This window comes from Dromiciops gliroides, chromosome 2 (assembly GCF_019393635.1).
Source record: "Dromiciops gliroides isolate mDroGli1 chromosome 2, mDroGli1.pri, whole genome shotgun sequence".
Classification (NCBI taxonomy): domain Eukaryota; kingdom Metazoa; phylum Chordata; class Mammalia; order Microbiotheria; family Microbiotheriidae; genus Dromiciops; species Dromiciops gliroides.
Window position 1 is genome coordinate 475,808,882 of NC_057862.1, and position 21,576 is coordinate 475,830,457.

At 35.9% G+C, this 21,576-nt stretch overlaps 1 protein-coding gene across 1 annotated transcript in view; it reads left to right on the forward strand.

The window, feature by feature from the left end:
* LCLAT1 (lysocardiolipin acyltransferase 1) overlaps positions 1-21,576 on the forward strand; it is a 134,171-nt gene that overhangs the window by 18,160 nt on the left and 94,435 nt on the right. Inside the window, exon 2 of the mRNA XM_043983738.1 lies at positions 20,274-20,442. Coding sequence (XP_043839673.1) covers positions 20,278-20,442 — 165 coding nt within the window. The 5' untranslated portion in view covers positions 20,274-20,277. The remainder of the gene's footprint in view (positions 1-20,273; positions 20,443-21,576) is intronic.

Consider the following 21,576-nt stretch of genomic DNA (forward strand, 5'->3'; position numbering starts at 1 on the left):
TCATCCCTTGTAATGAAGAAAAAAGAAAGAGAAAAAGGCAGTTGTGCAAAACCAAACTGCACTTCAATTTGGTCTGACAGCAAATTTAATGTTTTGTACTAATAGCCTTTACAAAGAAGAAAGGGAGGCACATCTTTTCATCTTCAGGGTTCTTTTAATTTTATTTTTCGTAATCTACATTTCTGTTATTGTATTCTATACTGTTTTCCTGGTTTTAACTTGTTTTATTTTGCATCAATGTTCATATAAGTTTTTCCATGGTTCTCTGTAGCCTTAATATTTGTGGCTCCATCATATTCAATTATTATCATGTACCACAGCTTAGTGATTCCTGAATCTATGAAAATTCATTTGGTTTCCGGTTCTTTGCTACTACAAAAAGCCTATTAATAGTTTTCTAAGCAAGTTTGGATCATAGGATTTGAGGGTACAGACCATCTATCTACTCTAGTCTCCTCATTTTATAGATAAAGAAATTAAGGCCTACCCAGGTAAAATAACTTTACATCCCACATTCTGTAGATATTTTCTGTTCAAGAGAGAACTTTTAGAAGTAATAGCATGTAATAATAATAGTAATAGTGCTATGGTAAGTGTGTTGGTTTATTAAAACCATAAATTAGTCTAACAAAATAATGATAAAAATTATATTCTTGTACTTGGAATGTTATACAGTAAATCAGGTTTTGGGAAGCATTACCCAAAATACTGAGAGTATTTGCTGCTCTAGAAAGAAAAATGCTTTGTTCAAATTGCCTCTGAAAATTTTGTCCATTGTACTGTTCTCTAATTTTGTAGATGAAGAAACTGAAGCTGGGTTAAGTTCAAAAGATTTTATAAAATTTGAAATCAAGTGCTCTTTTTCTCTTCCCCTCCTTCTGTCCCTCCCTCCCTCCCTCACCACAGACAGTGTGGGGCTGAGGGTAGGACCTGACTCCCGATATTTCAGACCCTAAGGCTAGCTCTCTAAATCCCACCCTGCTAGGCTGCTGCTATACCTTTTTTTTTTTTGGGTGAGGCATTTGGGGTTAAGTGAGTTGCTCAGGGTCACACAGCTAGTTAAGTGCCAACTGTCTGAGACCAGATTTGAACTCAGGTCCTCCTGACTCCAGGGCTGGTGCTCTATCCACTGCACCACCTAGCTGCCCCCTGCTATACCTTTTTAAAAGAGTTTTGGATTTCGTGACTGACTTGTTAATTGCAAAAATTATCTTTTCTCAGTTAACACTAGGAAGTTTTACTTTTGATTTTTAAGAAAATTGAATTGATATTATTACATATCCATAGAATATAATCATTAGTTGGCAACCCAAATTTGGCTAATAATAACATTGTTGGTTCCTATGTGAAACATTTATTGAATGCCTGCCATGTGTTAAGCACTCTTCAAATCTTTTGTTTGGCTAAGGTGTTTTGCTATGAGCATAGAAATAGATTGTCCTGAAAAACAAACATCCCTTTAATGTTTTATGTTCTATACAGTTCTGAATCTGATTACTGGCATCAGAAGTGAGCTCAGGGGTGGTATCATTTTAGAGATTAAGCCATTCACCCCTGCAACCTTGAGATGCTTATCAAGGAACTGAGGCTTCTGGATAGTTAGATATTAGGGAAAAAAATCATTATTTTTAAAGGTTACCCATTAGTAGTATTTAAAGGATTTTTTTTCTTGTAAATTGGTTACTCTCTCCCCATCTTTCTCATCTGCATCATGGTACAGTGTGTATAAATTACAGGATTTAGTCAGGAAGATCAGTATTTGACATGGAGTCAGAAATCTCACCTTAGACATTAGTTGTGTGACTCTGGATTAGTCATTTAACTTCTCTGAGCCTCAGTTTTCTCATCTGAAAAATGAGGAGGTTAGACTTGAGGGACCTCTTAAGATCCAGGATATAAATCTAAGATCCTAGATCTATGATTGATCTCTTCCAGCTATAAATCTAAAGTTCTGTCATTCTCTGACCTTTTCAAAAATAACCATAGTTATTTTACACTTTGTACATTTGTACACTTTTTAAGTCCCAGTTTTCATTTGTAAAATGAAAAAGTTGGACCAAATGACCTCTAAGTGCTTTTTCTATCTAACATTTTGTGATTTTTCACTCCTTTCATGGCTAACCCAGTCCAGCAAAGCTAATTTCCTTAGGTGATCAAAATGCATAATACTGAGCTTTGTGGATTTTTTCCCTCCTTATTTTTCATATCTCTTAATCTTACTTCTGAAGTTATAATGCTTTCTAAAGAAAAAAAATTGTTTACCGACTTGAGAGTTAACTCCCTGGAGTTTTAATGTTTTGTAATATAAGCAATCATAGAATCATGTTTTTAGAGCTAGATCTCTGATCCCTGCATTTTACATATGAAGAAACTGAGGTCTAAAGGGATTAAATGACCTGACCAACCTCACATATTTGATAAGTGGCAGAGCTAGGAATCCTGGCTTTTGGATTCCAGAATCAATGCCTCATTGGAACCTTGAAGATTGCCTTGCACAGAAATCAAGATGTGGAATTATTTTAGAAATAATGGGAAAAACAAAACAAAACTCAGGAAATATATTTTTTAATTGGAAATGTGTTTGTAAATAGAGAGGGTTTTCACTGGTGATTCCCACAAGGTTTTAATTACTTGAATTGTCTCTTGTGAAATTTTCATTCTGTTTGTGCCCATCAGTTTACTTTAAGTTCTTTCTCTCTCTCTCAATATGTATATATGCATGTATATGTGTGGATATATATACACACATGTATATGTATACACATACATACATAGATGTGTATGTGTATCCCAGTCCAGCAAAGCTAATTTCCTAGGTGTTCATTTTGATGAATAGTATTGAGCTTTGTGGATTTTTTTCTCCTTATTTTTCATATCTGTTAATGTTACCTCTGAAGTTATAAGACTTTCTAAAGAAAAATTACACACCCATATATGAAATCTTTAAATATTAATTACATTTTTTAGCTCAAGTCTTGAAGTACTTTTGTTACTAAATGAAACATTTTTATTGGGAGTAAAAGACATTGTTCTACTTCTTTTCACTTGCTAATGGAAAGAAAATGCTATGGAACTTTCTAAGAGTATTTCCCATTGGTTTTTTATTTTGATTTATATATAAGTCTAGAAAAATTAATCATGTCAGAAATATTTTAAAGACTAACCAAATGTTTTAGATTATTAGCATAACTGATTGTATTTGTTTATGGACCAAGATCAGTTCTTGTCTTTCAGATTAAGGTGCAAAATAATCTTAAAAGAAATTTACTTGTCATATGAATATCATGTGAAATATCATTGTTATGAAGAATTAAAATGGAAAAAGTTATTTGCATGGAAATTATTTGTTGTCTAATGAATATGTCATGTGCTATGAAATAGGACAATGATGAGCTTTTCCTAATCTGACCCCTTCTTTTTTTTGGTGGGGCAATGAGGGTTAAGTGACTCGTCCAGGGTCACACAGCTGGTGTCAAGTGTCTGAGGCTGGATTTGAATTCAGGTCCTCCTGAATACAAGGCCAGTGCTTTATCCAGCCACCTAGCTGCCCCAGACCCCTTCTTTCTTATACCATACTGTACCCCTACTCCCAACCCCCATACCTCAGAATACTCTATGATTCAATGACATTCATCTCCTTGCTTGCTGTTCCTCAAATAAGATAGTCTATTTTGTAACTCCAGGCATTGTCACTGTCTGTCCTTCCATGCCTGGAACTCTCTCTATCCTTATCCTCTTCTTCTGACTTCCCTAGCTTCCTTTAAATCCCACCTTCTTTAAGAAGCTTTTCTCAGTCAGTCCCTAGTGCCTTCTTACTGAGATTGTCACCAATTTATCCTATTGTATCTCGTTGTATATAGTTGTTTTCATGTTATCTCCTTTGTTAGACTGAGCTTCATGAAAGCAGGGACTACTTTTGTCTTACTGCATATTTTAAGTGCTTAACAGTGCCTGGCACATAGCAGGCACTTAATAAATACTTATTACCTGCCTGATTGACTATATAGCACAGAACTCTTTAATAATAATTACAATTAAGCCCAAGGTCACACAGCTAGTGTCAAGTGTCTGACCTTGGATTTGAACTCAAGTCTTCCTGAATCCAGGCTGGTGCATTGTGCAGTGTGCCACCTAGTTGCCCCCTATTCAATCTAGTTTATTAAATTCTGCAAATAATGTGGTTATTATATCAGAGACATAGCATGATATAGTGAACTGATTGTTGGACTTGGAATCAGGAATACCAGAATTTGAATAATAACTCTGACCACTTAGTAGCTGAATGAATGAGGTGCAATTCATTTAACTTTTTTGAGTTTTATTTTACTCATCTGAAAGGGGGAGTAATATCTGTTTTTTCTACTTCACTGGGTTTTTGTGAGTCCCAAATGAGATATTGTATATAAAATGCTTTGTAAATCTTAAAAACAATTACATAATTTCAAATTGTTATTAACATAGAACTTTTACATATTGTATCATTTGAAGCTTGGGGAAAACAAAACAAAACAAAACAAAACAAAAAACAAAATCTCTGTGAGGTAAGTGATAATATCTCTATTTTAGAGATGAGAAACCTGAGGTTGAGATTAATTGACTTTGTCCAAGGTGACACAGTTAATTAGTGGTGAAACTAGCACTGGAATCCAGGTTTCCTGATTCCCTGTGCTTCTTTATTGTCTTAATTATTTAGATAACTTAAATCTATAATCTTGTCAGCATGGGCACTTCTTTCACAATAAATTAGTCACCATTCTACCATGCCTTCTAGCCTTTGCATCTCTTGTCCACGTTCTTTTATAAGTTCACCCAGTACCCCAAACACCTTCCTCTTGTTCTTTTAATATCTTCCTGACCCTAGGGTAGCATGTGAAGTGTCCAGGTATCTTATAGCCTTTCATTCTTGCTAAATGAACAATGAACAATTCACCTTTTTTTTTTCTATTAATGTTTGTCTCAGATAATGTACTTGTGAGCATATGTCCATTGCCTAATTTCATTTCATCAAGAAAAGTAAGTGTCTGTAATGTATGAGGCATTATGGTGGGTATGGGGAAGACAAAGACAAAAAGAACTTGAATTTTCTTGTCAGCAACTTTAGGGAGATGGATAAGGTCTCTAGATGTATATTCTATGAAGAAATTTCTGTTCTTAAGGAGCTTTCCTTCCCTGTGTCATACAACTTATAAAGAGGTGAAACAAATATGAATGCAGAGGGAGAGAGCACTTACATGAGTAATGGGAGAAGGCTTCAAGTCAGAGACAGTTCTGGAGCTAAATTTTGGGGAAAAAAATGATTCTAAGAGCAGAGGTGAGGAGGAAGCCTGTTGGCAGGGAAGAAAGAGCCTCTGGAAAAGCATAGATTTAGGAGATGGAACAGTGACTTTGAGAGGCCATTTTGACTTGAGTACCGAATGTGTGGAGGGAGTAATGTGAAATAAGTCTGGAAAGGCAGACATGGGCAAGTTTTAAATGCCAGGCTAAGGAATTTGTGTTTTATACTAGAGTCACCGAGTATGTTTGCCTAAGGGAATAGCCTGCTGACCTCTGCTTCAGGAAGCTTATTTTGACTGTTATATGGAAGTTAGGGTTGAGCAGGAAGAGACCAGAAGAGTGTGTGTGTGTGGGTCCATTTAGAAAACTATTTCAGGGGGGCAGCTAGGTGGTGCAGTGGATAGAGCACTGGCCCTGGATTCAGGAGGACCTGAGTTCAAATCCAGCCTCAGGCACTTGACACTAGCCGTGTGACCCTGGGCAAGTCACTTAACACTCATTGCCCTGCCCTGCCCCGCCCCCCCCCCCCCAAAAAAAGAAAAGAAAACTTTCAGTAGTTCAACAGGGGGGTGGCACACAGACATATGGGTGATGAGTGCCTGAACTAATGTGTTGACCATGTAAGTGAAAAAAAGGGAATAGATGCAAGAGATTTTGTGGAAATAGACTTGACAAACTTGGCAAATTGGCTGTTGTGCTCAAATTTCTCTGTTTCTGCTGAGGGTACCAAAATCCTTCCAGTTGCCTAAGTTCACAAGTGAGGTTGCAATCCTTCCCTCTTCCTTACTCCAACAGCCAATTTGCTCTGTTGCCCCAATATTTCCTTAATGTTTTTCTCTTGGCTGTTTAAAGCATGAGAAATGAGACATAGCATAGTGGATAGAGTGGCAGTGGAGTTAAGAATATGTTTTCAGATCTTGCCTCTGACATGTATTGGCTTTTTAACCATGGAATGGCTGAGTTATAACACGAGTGCTTGTATCTGTAATTTGCATTGCGTTTTAGGTACCAATCTACTTGTTGTTCATACAGCATCCTGCTGTCAAATCTAAACATTTTGTCTTACTTCAGTTTCTTGATTATTTTGTGTTATATAGGGTTTTTTTTTTTTTTTTAGTGAGGCAATTGGGGTTAAGTGACTTACCCAGGGTCACACAGCTAGTAAGTGTTAAGTGTCTGAGGCCGGATTTGAACTCAGGTACTCCTGATTCCAGGGCCGGTGCTCTATCCACTGCACCACCTAGCTGCCCCTGTGTTATATAGTTTTATGTTTTTTTCATAGATTCTAAATATATTTTCATAATTTTTGATTCTTTATGTGGAAAATGTTGTATTTTGGACTAACTGACCGCTGAGGTCCCTGACCACTCTGAATCTGAGTGAATACCATTTTAGCATTTTTTCTGCATTTTAGAATGAATCAGTAGGGTATTGTCCAGAGTTGATGGTAAAAGTCCATCAGCTGAAATTCAGATTTATACTTCATTTTTTTCTACATCATATATTTAATATCTGACTTTAATTTGATGAGAAGTTTATGAAAATATACTTTTGATTTGTTTACAAAGTTCAAGTTCTATGACAAAATTTGGTAGCAAACACAACCATACCACTACCACGTTTGTGGTGAAAACACTACCACTAGGTATTTAAATCCTATGTACCTTGTTAAGGAATGAGTACCAATATTAGTCATTGATCCCACAGGATTAGACTTAGAGCTGGAAAGGAATTTCAAGTTCCTTTAGTTTAGCCCCTCATTTTATAGTTAAGAAACTGAATGGTTAAGTGTCTTGCCAAAAGTCACAGAGTTAAGTGATAGAATCAAGATTTTTGAACCCAGATCCTCTGACATCAAATCTAGCTCTGTTAACACTGCATCATTGTGCCACTCCGGTTTCATAGAAACCTTCCTGGAGACCTAGAGCAGGAAGTATCTTCCAACTACTACCTAATCCATCCAATCCTCAAAATTTCCCTTCTTCCCAATTTTCCTGTTACTGTCAAAGGTACCAGCTACTGTCTTCCCAGTCACTTAGGCTCAAAACCTCAATGGTGGGGGCAGCTAGGTGGCGCAGTGGATAAGGCACCAGCCTTGGATTCAGGAGGACCTGAGTTCAAACCCAGCCTCAGACACTTACTAGCTGTGTGACCCTGGGCAAGTCACTTAACCCCCATTGCCCTGCCAAAAATTAAATCAATCAATCAATCAATCAACATGATGATTTAAAAAAAAACAAAACCTCAATGGCAATCCTCAACTCTCCACTTGCGTTTACCCCATACACCTAAAATGTTGTACAACCTTGTTGTTCTCACCTTCACATCTCTCATAGATATATGTCTTTTCAATCACACATCACTCTTGTACAGGCCCATATTAGCTCTCTCCACTTGGCCTTCTAATTGGCCTCACTAACTCATCTCTCCCTATTCCAATTCATCTTAAACTCCACTGCCAGAGTGGTTTTCCTGAAGTGCAAATTATGTCCATGTCATCATTGTTGTTGTTTGTCCTTCGTTCTTGACAAGGACTGTGAAGTCGGGTGATGTCATGACTTGTAGTGAATTGGATTTAAGTGAAGGAGGGCTGTTCGAGGTCACCAACCTCACTCTCCTGCTCAGTGAACTCTCCACTATTAACCCCAGGAGCTCTCTTTGGCGTGTAAAGGCTTCCACAGTCTGGCCCTTTCATATGTTACTGGTCTTCACATTTTCCTCCTACTTTGGCCTGCTCTTTGTTCTTCACATGGCACTCCATCTCCCATTACGTTTGCACTGGATGCTTCTCATGCTTGAGATGCCTTCCCTTCTCACCTCTGACTCTTAGCTTGAATCCTGCCTTCTATAAGGAGGTCTTTTCTCCCTTACCTCTGAAGATGTCCTTACATTTTTACTGTCATATGTTTGCTATGTATATGTTCTCTCCCCTGATTAGAGTGTAGGCTCCTTAAGGGCAAGGCTCATGTTTTTGTCTTCCCATTGCTTAGCACAGTGCCTAGTCCATTGTTAAGTGTTTAATCAATGCTTGTTAACTAACAAATGTGGAAACAGGCTACATAAATTGTCCAGAGTAACAGGTAATGTCAGAGGCAGAAATGGAACTCATATCCTCTTGATTTCTAGAAGCAGTGTGTGATGTTTAAAATCTAAGGTGTATCCTTACCTGCCCCCCCCCCATTATTTGATCACAAATGCTTTTTCTTCTATGCTATGCTACCTTCCTGAGTAATAATTGAAATTCATAATTTTGGGGAGGAGGAAGGGAAGTTAGGGGAAATTTTTTTTTTAATGTTGGATGGCAGTTAAACAAATTACATTCAGTGAATGTCTTTGAATATTTCCTCCAAAAAGTTTAGGGAGAGTGGATATTTTATTTGACTTGCAGCATTGTTTAGTTATCTATAAGGAGCTCTTGATTGGTGTCCAAGGACTTTGTTTGAATTCTTTCTTAGGCTCTTATTTGCCTGTACAACACTTTTTCTCCTTGTACCACAAAATGAAGAGTTTGGACTAGATGAACTCCCAAAACTCTACCATTTCTAAAACCTAATATCTTATAAATTATAGTATAGCTTTGCAAGTTTGGACAAGTATTTTCATATTAGAGAAACAAACAAAAGGCAGCCATGAGGGTTTCTTTTTTGCCCATTTTAATAAATTTTTATATGGAATTTTATTGAAGCTTGTTATTAATTCTGGCAGGTAATTAGAATAACAACCAAGTTCCACTACTTCTTTTTATTTTTTTTATTTTTTTAGTGAGGCAATTGGGGTTAAGTGACTTGCCCAGGGTCACACAAGCTAGTAAGTGTTAAGTTTCTGAGGCCGGATTTGAACTCAGGTACTCCTGAATCCAGGGCCGGTGCTTTATCCACTGCGCCACCTAGCTGCCCCGTTCCACTACTTCTTATTTAACATCTGGAAAAGCAATGATAGGGTTAACCTCAATGAATCTTTCTGAAAGTTTGTTTAGTAGTGTTCCAATTGATGTGGGTGTGGGAAGCCTTTACTGTAACAACTTATAGGGAAACTTTTGTACAATAACAGGAAACTGTTGAAATAAGCATTTTAAAAATATGGAACTACTTGTCATTCACCAAATTTGGGGGGGAGCCCCTTTTGTGGCATTTTCATGAAAAAAAATCCATCTAGAAGCAAATTTTGGTGGCTTGAAAAATTTTAAAAAACATTGGGTTAAAAAAACACCCCCTAACAGCTAAGTCTTTGGGGGTACAGTGTGTGCCAAAAAGAATGTCAGTATATCACTTTGTCTTTATTGTCTTTAAAAACCCTTTTATTATATTTCCATTTTCTTTATATAATCTATATCATAAATATCTAATTATTCAAGTTGTATTATGCTAGTTACCAGATAAAGTTATTTTGATTTCTTAGCATTTTCAGCGACAAATCCTTCCTTTTATTTCTTTGTAGATCTTCCTTTACTTGCTATGACCTTGACTGACCTTGGTGATTTTAAAGCTGGATTGCTTGCTAAAATATAATCTTGACAGTTGTTGCCATATACTGCTTCAAAGACTAATTTTCTGAACCTGATTTATTATAGACATAAATAGTCATTAATGTTATAATGATATTACCAAAGAATAAGAGTTGGAAGAAACATATAGATGACTTAGTCACAACTCCTCACTTTACAGATATGAAGACCCTGATAAGTTGTCACTGGACCATTGTCATCAATCAGTATCCGATTTTGAACTCAGCACACTTGGTTTCAAATTCAGTGCGGTTTCGATTATCAGAGCTTCCCAACCTTTTTTTTTTTTTATCTTTGTACTTTTTACTAGCCTTTTGCTTTGGTTTTCAGCAAATATTCTCATCCCCTATTTAGAATGAAAGGAAATAAATTCAGAAGTTTACCATATGTTTGTACAAAAAAATAGAGATTAATTTTTCATAAAGAATTTTATTTGATACATAAATTTTTTAGTAATGTAAAGTTGTTTAGTGTTTACCAGGATGGTTAAGATAGTGAGTCCCTTTATTCTGTTTCTTGACAACTAGTAGTTTTATTTTTCCTAGAGTTTTTGAAGGCATTTTGATATGCATTACCAGTATATCATGTTCAACCTCTAGTTTGTTTGTTTCTTTAGACTTGATTGAAAACAGGACTGTGAATAACAAGTTGTTGTGAATAACAAGTTGTGAGTACATTTAGTAAGAATAGGATGGGTCTTCAACATTTTGTAACTTAATTGATAAGAAATCAGTTTGAAGTTTGTAGCTATTGGCAATTTCAGTTAGCTCATATTTAACTGCGTTGTCACTTTTTTTTTTCCTAGAAGAAGATGAAAGAGATTTCATATCCAAACCTCATTCGTTTGATTTTAGTCAATAGAAATTTTTTCTCCACTGTTGTCTCTATCAGTTTTCAGATAAACTATCTTCTTTTCCTGTTTTGCAGCTATTGAATAGTCTTCCCTGCCATTCTTTTTCCATTTCTCTCTGTCTCTCTGTCTCTGTCTCTGTCTCTGTCTCTGTCTCTCTCACACACACACACTCTCTCTCTCTCTCTCTCTCTCTCTCTCTCTCTCTCTCTCTCTCTCTCTCTCTCTCTCTCTCTTGTTTTGAATATTTTGATATATTTATCAAATACTGCCCAGATCTCCTCGACAGGCTTCTTGTACCCTCTAGTGGTATGCATTTCCAGGTTTGTAATCCCTGCATTATTTCATGCTTTTTTCTTTCAAAATTTAAAATGCCTTTTAAATATTATTTTTATTTCTGCTCCAAAAGTGTCTGGTTGCCAGAATTTGATTAGGTAACTTTTACCTTTTACTGATTCAGGGTTGGTCTTAGGGGAAATTATGAAATATTTGAAGTTTGTGTTCTCCATAGACCCATTCTTTTATGTTCTTCCAGGCTTTCCTCTTTCTTTCTCCTCCTTCCCCCTTTAACTACATGTCCTATTTCTCACAACCTAAAGTCCAGCTAATCCTCTTATAACCTAAATTTTGTCCATCTGCTCTTCCTGATGTAAGTTTTGTTCTTGGTTCAGTTTTCTATTTCCATGTTGACTACAGATGATCTGGTTCTTTCTCTCTTTTTTCTTTTTTAAAACAAAATTCTGATTTTTAATGGCAAATAAAAATGAGCATTTCGATATGCATTATAGAACACAATGAGGGAATTGTACCTAAAACTGCAAATCTCTATCATATAGAATAAGAGTTCTTATCCTAGATTTCCTGAACTTGCCTTTTAAAAAAATCCAATAATTCTATTATTAATAGCTAAGATTACTATAGTTTTTACTATATGCCAGGCCCTGTGTTAAACACTTTGCAAAATTATCTCCCTTGATTTTCCCAAAGACACTGAGAGGTATTCCCATTTTACAGATGAGGAAATGAGGCAAAGATTAAATGACTTGTCCAGGGTCACAAAGCTTATGCTCTGTTTGCCTTAGTTCTCTTATCTGTAAAATGGAAATAATAATAGCACCTACCTCCCAGGGTGGTTGTGAGGATCAAATGTAAAGTGCTTAGCACAATGCTTGGCACATAGAAGGTGCTTAATAAATTTGTTTCCCTCCTTCCTCATCTGTACATTTTTAAAAAGTGCTCCGTTCATCTTCTTTCTTTTTCTTTTTTTTTCTCTCCTCTTCCTGTCTTATTGTTGAAGATTTAGATAACATAGATCTAGTTATGATGTTACCCTACTCCAAAATCTTCAGTAGTTTATTGAGAAAATGCATCCATTATGATTCTTTTAACTATTGCTACAGCAAGAGTTATTTTTTCTAATCCTTTACTTTTAGCCTAGTTCATCCAATTAATATTTGTCCCACAACTACTGTATACAAGGACTGTGGTAGGTGTTGATGTGTGTGTGTATATATATACACTAAAAAGTCAACATACATTTATGTATACATGTACACAAATACACATATGTATGTTGACTTTGTCACCTTCATTTGCTAATGTAATCCTCCCCTCTCTCCCACAGTACAAGAATCTTCCTTATAATAAAGAATTAAAAACCAAAGTACCCCTAACTCCATGGAACTAAGAACTGAAAAATTTGATATTGTTTATTGTAGTGGTATCATACAGAAAGAGATCCCTGTGGGCACATATTGACTTACCGCCCCCCCCCCCAATTAATATTATCTATTTATCTATGTTGTTGTTTTTTAAAACTGTTAAACATTTCCCAACTACATTTTAATCTAGTTTGGGCTGCCTTGCAAGTCCCTGCATTTGACATCTCTGGATCTAGAGTGTTACATACTTCTAGTTTATCTTCTTATATCTAGTCTAAGGCTGTTTTCTCATTATAAATTTCATAACTTTCTATTTCACTTGTTTCATTGTTGTAGTCACCATATATTCTTTTTCTTTTTCTTTTTACTTCTCTTGCATTTGTTCATATGTCTTCTTATGCTTTCTAAGTAGCTCAAGCAGAATTGATAGAGTATTTTATAAAATCTGTCTTTGTTTTAATTGTCTACTGTGGATATGATAGTCTTTAACTGTATTACAAAAGACCAGTCATTTCTGCATGGGCAGATGGAGCACATCATTGCTTTTTAGGGAAGATTAAACTGGGTTGAGGTGTTTCTCAAGGCCATCTTAATCCTGTGTTAATCTGTTTTGCAATTTAATTCTTGTTCTACCAAGTTACTGATTACAATTTAACCTTGTACTAGGTGTTTGTATCCTAGAATGAAGGTTATTTATTATTTACCTACTTCCTCCTAAGTAGTTTAAGATAGAGACCTCCTTTGTGCTTCAGCCCACTAGAAAGTGAATTTTTACAAAAGTACTAGTTTTTGTTTGCTTTGGAAGATTTAATTTTGTACTGATATGATTAAGGCTAGGTCTCTATCAGAGGAAATAAGCCTAGTATTACCTCACCTCAAACCTACTTGAAATAAAACTCTTCCAGCCATATGTGGTAGTAGTTGGTAGCAGGAACTGTCTCTCCAACATAGTAACTGGTAGACAAAAGCCTGGGTAGTTCTCAGGCTTATTCTGTCTTCAGTCAGCTCTGAAAATGAAGTCAAAACAAAGGGACTTGGGGACCAAAAGGCTAAAATATTGGCCTGGTGTAGACTTGCCCTAAATTGATCTCTTTCCTAAAACTATGTCTTTTAAAACCCAACTATACAGTTGGTTGAGATTCACATTTAGCATCTGAATGCACAGTTGCTAGTAGGCGAGTTTAAAGTCTTACTGTATGCATTCAGAAATATTTTTATATGTTTTGTGTAATTTATAACAAGGATATTTTAGCTTTTTAACTGAATCTCCCACAACTAATAAAAATTAGCTATATGCATCATTAAAGCATGTGTTCACACTACATATAAACATCTCATGCATTCCTAACTATTTAAATGTAGCAGGTATTTTAAATTTAAGTATTGACTGCCCCCAAAATGGTATACATGATGTCCCAAAAGTCATAGTGGAATTTTAAGCTATTATAGCAACATTTGTTTTGAAATATTATAGTTTTTTAACAGTGGTCAGATTAGGATTTAGGAGTTAGTAAGACTGAAAGGTATAGGAGAAAAAAATTGTTTCTATGATGGATCAGTGCTCAGACAAATGTTATTTAATGTTTTTAGCAATAATTTGGAGGAGGAAGTATAAAATAAAATCTAAATTTCTAGGTGACATTATATGGTAATTTAAAAATGCACTGAGATACATGTCAACAGGTAGGTTTATAGGTATAAAGCCTAGTGTGGGGGTAGCAGATTGATGAATGTGCTCCAGTGTAGGTGTATGGGACAATTTCCTCAGTTTACCTAGATAATTCGAGGAGACTACTGAGTCAAGCAGAGACAGATTTATTTCATTCTCAAGAGAATGGGCGACCCCACAGAAGGAATGAGGAGCCATGCCAATGAGCTCAGGAGTTGGGTTTTTATAGAAGTTTGAGGGGGCAGTCCCCTCGTGTACTGGGGGAGAGGGGGCTCACAATCTAACAGTTTATCCTGTCCCACCTGGTGCTTGTGTTGACCTCTTGATCCAGAGTATGGAGGCGTGTTCATCTAGGTCTGAGAGCTGGGGGAAGGGGAGGGGGAAAGGGTACAGTTGATTGTGGAAACCACTCCACCCTTGTAAGGAGGGGCAGGTGGTTATGAAACCACTCCACCTGTGTAAGAAGAGGGGCAATACTAGGAGCTAGGGGCTTTGGAATGCAAGAAGGGAGGTACCAGTGTGGGTTTGCACTAACAGGAGACAGTGAAGAGGAGGGGGTTGGGTTCACTAAGGTAAAATATGTGTTTCTCAGGGAGATATCTACAACACCCTGTTTGGTGTGTTTTAGTAATGGGATGGAATATGGACAGTGTTCTAGCAATAACAGGGAATGGGGGCTGGGAACTTTCCAGACCTCAGCCTCAGAGTGTGAACTGACTCAAGTCCACTATATCCCACTCACTAGGTAAATGTTATGTAATACATTTGTAGAAAGTAATCCAAAGCATTATATCATATCATATCATATCATATCATACTATACTATACTATACCATATCATATTATATTATATTACTTAGAAGATAATAGATTTTGAGTTATTAACTACAACTCAGGAAAGGGATCTAAGAGTTAGTGTTAACTGTTCCTAGTACAGTAATATGCCCCTTCTAATTTACCCATGTCATAGGCAATACCAATTCTTTCAATCACCCATGTTCACAACCTAGGAATCATACTTCTCTCTCACTCAAATAAGTTGCCGAGTCTTTTTTTTTTTTTTTTACTAAGCTCAGAGACCTCGATCTCATCAGAAGGTTGCCAAGTCTTACAGATTCTTTTTCTACAACACATCTTAAGTTGGCCTCCATCTTGCTGCTCATCACAACCTCCCTAATTCAGGCCATCATCATTTGCATTTTTACTGTTATAATAGTCTCCTAACTTATTGACCATAGGATCCTATGCTATACTTCCCCCAAAAAACCCAAATACTGTCGTATAGGTAGATTTGTCCTATCCAATCCCGGAATTTTACCATAAGGAAATTGGAACCTAGAGAGATTAAATGACTTGACTAATATATTAGACAGGTAAAAAGTATTAGAACCAATCTTTTTCTTATTTAATGTATCATACTTCTTTATTCTCTAAGAAGCTTTTAAGGTTTATACTATGCCTTGAACTTTTGCCTTCAGGTCATTAAACTATAATGTACTTTGTACTCTGTAACTATAGTTGCCGTTTTAATGAAGTCAATATACAATTGTGATTTTTTTTAATGAAATTTGCTAAAAATGGAATTTTTTTATGTGCCTACAATGACAAATAACCTTAACGTTTTCATATTAACATCTTAGGGTGTTTTTTTATATTTCTCAGTAAATTGAACTTATGAAAATTCATAAGATTTGTTCTCTCAAGGGCTAAACTTTTACTTTTGTTTTAACAACAAAACTTTCCTTATAATGCTATATGAGATTCTATGAAACTAATGCTAATTATCATTTTGCCATCTACATTACAACTTTTCCCACTGTAGCTTTTGATATATTGCTGGTCAGCATAAGAAATTAAATGAGAATTTTTGGGGAGTTTTGCAGAAGCTGCAGATAATGTGTGAAGGCCAGCAGATGACACAGAAAAAAATTTAGAAGCTCAGAAATGCATAAAATACATGTCTAGTATTGTATAATATCAACTCAGATTTTACAATAAGGTATCATAAAAAGAAAAACTCAGACTTTTTCCTCTCGTACAAAGGGAGGGCCTAAAAATTTTCCATGGATTTTCCAGATCATAGGGACATCGTGCCCCTAACACCCACATTGTTCTTTTTTTTTTGGTGAGGCAATGAGGGTTAAATGACTTGCCCAGGGTCACACAGCTAGTAAGTGTCAAGTGTCTGAGGCCGGATTTGAAGTCAGGTCCTCCTGAATCCAGGGCCAGTGCTTTATCCACTGTGCCACCTAGCTGCCTTTCACTCACAATGTTAAAGGGATAACTGTAGTCTTTTAACCATAAAACATTTCGAGGCACTGGGGATTCAAGTGAAAATAAAAAGTAGTCCTTGCCTTTGAATATCTTATGTTCTAATTGGAAATGCATATACACATGTAAATAAATATGTATTTTGAGGGAGGTGACATCTGACATGAGCCTTGCAGGAATCTAAGGAATAAGAATTCCGAGGTGGGGGGGGCAGTGAGGAATCTAGCCTAAAAACCTTGGATCACGAATAAATGACATTCAAGGTCGTTGGCTTGACTGCTGGGCTACCCCTTTGAGTTGTGAAATCAGCTAAAACATTTTTAAGAATCTACAAAGGGGCAGCTAGATGGTGCAGTGGATAGAGCACTGGCCCTGGAGTCAGGAATACCTGAGTTCAAATCCGGCCTCAGACACTTAATACTTAACTAGCTGTGTGACCCTGGGCAAGTCACTTAACCCAAATTGCCTCACTAAAAAAACCCAAAAACCAAAAAAAAAAAAGAATCTACAAAAATAAATATAACATCTTCAATTGATTTTTGTGGGCCAAAAAACAAGATTGTGTTCATATTCTGTTTCATATATTTGAGAAGTCTTGCTTTTGCTTGTCTTAGTTTGCTAATAATTTCAATAGTGCCATGAATTAAAACAAACAAACCCCCCCCCCAAACCTAGTTTTAATATTGAACTAATGGACAAAATTTTAAAAGATCATAAGATCACTTAATTTTCTCCCCCTTCACTTAAAGTGAGTTATTAAGGTATTTCTAATGGTCTAAGAATACATTTTGGTAAAGTAGAAGTTTGCTAAAAAATGCAACTGTTTTGGAAAGTAACTTGACCTACTGAGCCAGAGAGATTTAAAATTAACTTAAATGTAAAACAAAAATGATATTTTAGGAATTAATGTTTCCTGTTACCTTGGGCCTAAAACTCCATGTTTTTTTGTTCTGCTGTGGCAACAAGAATATGGGAAGTCAAAACCACCAATAACTTGGAGTTCTGCCATCACATAAGAATTTATAGGCACATTTATAGTAATGTGAGGGGGTGGGGTGGCATTATCTGCCCTTAGCACTTTGAAACCTGAATTGGAGCCTACTTTTTTTTCCCCTTCCCCTTGTCTTTTTTTTTCCCCCCAAGATACACTGTATTGGTACTTTTTGCTTTAACATTACAGTTATTTATCCTTCTTCTCAAGATTAAACCTTTCTTTGTGACAAAGAAAAAACAATTCAATAAAAGCATCTCATTGTTCCCTAGAGGAGGTTTGTTTATTTGTTCTCTGGAGCCTTGATTGGTTTTTCAGTTACTCAGTTTGCCTACCTTTTGGTGATCTTTTCAGTTAACTTGTGGTTTCATTTGTATATGTTCTTCCTTTAGTTCTACTTATTTGCCCCAAATCAGTCCATTTAAATCACTTTATTTCTCTGAATTCCTCATATTTGTCATATTTATCTTTTTTTTAAGAAAAATCTTTTTTTGAGTTCCGAGTGCTCTTCCTCCTTTCCTCCCCTCCTTCCCTGCACTGATAAGGCAAGCAAATGATATCAGTTATATTCATGAAGTCATATAAAACATTTCCTTATTAGCCATGTTGCAAAAGAAACCAGTAAAAATAAAGACAGTTAATAAAGTATATCAATCTACATTCAGAATTCATCACTTCTCTCTTTGCAGATGGATAATATTCTTCATCATGGGTCCTTTGGAATTATATTGGATCATTATCTCAATCAGAATAGCTCAGTCTTTCACAGTTGATCATCCTTACAGTATTGCTGTTAGTGTATGATATTCCGGTTCTGCTCACTTCATTTTGAAATAGTTCATATAAGTCTTCCCAGGTTCTCCTGAAACCATCCTGCTCATCATTTCTTTTGGCACAATAGTATTTTATCACAATCCTATAAAAACAACTTGTTCAGCCATTCTAAACATCTAAATCATTTATCCATTTTGACCTTCTCTTGGTAGACTCTTAAGAAATACCTAATTGTTGATTAATAATTTGGCATGGAGAATTTATTGCACTGAGATACACAAAGTAGACAGTTTGAATAGCATTACTATACATAAATACACACATACAAATACATACAAAAGAATTAAATATAAACTAATTTGGGAAGGAGGATATTGGTAGTTGGAGAGGATAAGGAAAGGGTTCATGCAAAAGATTTTATTTAGTATATAGAAAGCTGATTTTTATCCTTTAAAGATATGAAGAGAAAAATCACTTCCAGTGTCAAGTTTCTACCACCTACCAATTCAGCAATTGAACATTTATTGAATGTTTGCTAATGCCATTGTGCTATATACAGAAGGAGATAAGATAGCTGTATAGTGCAGTGTTGGCAAATTCTAATAGAAACGGGGGCCATTAAGCTATACGAAAGGATTCCTGAAGCTTCTTATTGTTTTAGAAAACCACATATTGACATAATCTGTATTCTTTTGAATTTTCAAATATTTTGTTAAATATTTCCCAATTACATTTTTTTTAGTGAGGCAGTTGGGGTTAAGTGACTTGCCCAGGGTCACACAGCCAGTAAGTGTTAAGTGTCTGAGGCCAGATTTGAACTCAGGTACTCTTGACTCCAGGACCAGTGCTTTATCCATTGTGCTGCCTAGCTGCCCCTCCCAATTACATTTTAATCTGGTTGGACTTTGCTGGGGGTGGGGGTCAAAGGGTGGGAGTGGAGGCGGGGTACCATTTGGGAATGTACCAGGCCTCTGCAGTTTGGCCCACTGCGTGTTTGATACCTAGGGTGTACTAGATAGAGGACTTGGCATCAAGCAACCTGGATTTGAATCTCACCAAAGACTCTTAGAGTACCTATACTGCCTGCCTCTTCAGGTGTTTGTGAATAAAGAACTTGTAAACCTTAAAGCACTATAAAATTGTAATGGCAAGATAGGCTATGTACTATATATGTATATGTGTATCTATGTCTATCATAATATATGCCTTCATATATATATGTATATATTGAAGTAGAATGTACTAAGTGCTTGTGAGAGGTACAGAGGGCTTTTAGAGTTCTAACTGGGGAAATTGTTGAAATGTGTAGGAACAGATTGTGAATTATGAAATCAGTAAAGGTTACTCACTGACTTCAAAGCCTTCTAGGATTATTGTGAAAATTAAGTCCCATTGCTTTTGTTGCTTTTTAAACCAGTTTTTTCTAACTCTTTTGAACTATACAAAATTCAAAACATGGTATGATTTTGCTTGATTAAAGAAGAGTAGCTCAGCCTTGCAAGCAGTGAATGGCAAAGAGAAAAAGAAAAAATATCATTCAGAAGGAGCCAACATCTTTGTTCAACCATGGATCCTGGGAGCAAAAATCTTCAAAAATTGAAATTAATTAATACCTAATACCTGTTGTGAAAATCTTAAAAAGTTTTCTGATCTTTATTTCAATTTTTCTTTTCATAAAGAAGTCAGTGATTTTATTTCATAAAGATTTTATTTTCTCTTATTATAAAACATAGTGCCATACTTTTATGTTCTTTGAAGAAATGAAGATATTGATGGTAAAACATACAATATCTAGCAGTTCTGGTATCCAAATAGTAAAAATGTTTAGTTTGATGAAAATGTCTGTCTCATGTGGTTTGATGCAAATGCATGTTATAACTGACATTTCTGGTGCAAAATAAGGCCTAACTAAGCTTGTTTATTATGCATATCCATGTTGCTACTTGGAAACATGGTCATAGACATATTTTGATCAAGAAATTACTGTGCAGATAATCTAATCATACCATAATTTATTTATATAGAAGCAGATTTAAATAAATCAAGTGACTTGAACAAGGCTTTTAGATGGCCTTACTAAAACTAGACTTTGTGTTTTCTGACTCACAGCCTAGTGTTCTTTCTATTCCACCATACCACCTGTTATTCTAAAATGATCTAAGTAACATAACTCATACTTGGGCAGTGTTCAAAGAATAGAGTATAAAAATTAGTTTGAAGGTGAGATTAGAGAGATTGAATGTATGTTAACAAATTGTATTGATTTTAATGTCTTTCAGAGCCATGGTGTCATTGAAGGGGATATACTTTATAATTTCACTCTTTTTGGGAAGCTTTTTGGGAAGTATTTTCATGTTGGCTCCTTTTATACCTTTGATGTTTATAATGCCATCCTGGTATCGCTGGATCAACAATCGCCTCGTAGCAACCTGGCTCACACTTCCAGCGGTAAGTTAAACATCAGAGAAAGAGATTAAAATGATTAACATTTCCAGTATTAAGAGTTCTGGTTTGGGGGCAGCTAGGTGGCGCAGTGGATAAAGCGCTGGCCCTGGATTCAGAAGGACCTGAGTTCAAATCCATTCTCAGACACTTGACACTAACTAGCTGTGTGACCCTAGGCGAGTCACTTAACCCTCGTTCCCCTGCCCCTGCAAAAAAAAGTGTTCTGGTTTTAGTTACATAAATAATTTTTAAAGATAAAATTTTTATTATGATAAATTTACATTATGAGAAGCAGCAAAGTACAATAGATAGAATCTACCTTAAAGCTATGAAGACCTGGGTTCAACTTCTCCCTGTAACACACATGCTGTTTGACCTTGGGGCAGGTCACTTAACTTCCTAGTGCTCTAGGCCAGTGGTTTCAAACTCAAATAAAAATGGGAGTCACCAAGCTGTACATAAGGATGGCTGGGTCTACATATTGACTTAGAAAACCAAATATTAACATTTTCTCTGTTTCATTGTATCTTTATTTTGTTAAATATTTCCCAATTACATTTTTTATACATTATTTAGTATTTTATTTTCCCCCAACTTACATGTAAAAACAGTTTTTAACATTCATTTAAAAAACTTAAAAGTTTCAAATTCTCTCTGTTCCTCCCTCCCTCCTCATTGAGAAGGTAAGCAATTTGGGGCAGCTAGGTGGCTCAGTGGATAAAGCACTAGCCCTGGATTCAGGAGTACCTGAGTTCAAATGTGGCCTCAGATACTTGACACTTATTAGCTGTGTGACCCTAGGCAAATCACTTAGCTCCCATTGCCCTGCAAAAATAAAAAAAAAATATTAATAATTATAAAAAGAGAGAGAAGGCAAGCAATTCGATATAGGTTATACATATGTGGGTTTACAAAACATATTTCCATATTAGTAATGTGAAAGAAAACATAGATTCCCCTCCACGCCTCCCAAAAAAAACCCTCCAGAAAAATAAAATTTAAAAAGTTTGCATCAATCTGTATTTAGACACCTTCAGTTCTTTCTCTGGGGATGGATAGCATTTTTCCTCATAAGTCCTTCAGAGTTGTCTTAGATATTGTATTCCTGAAAATAGCTAAGTCATTCACAGCTAATCA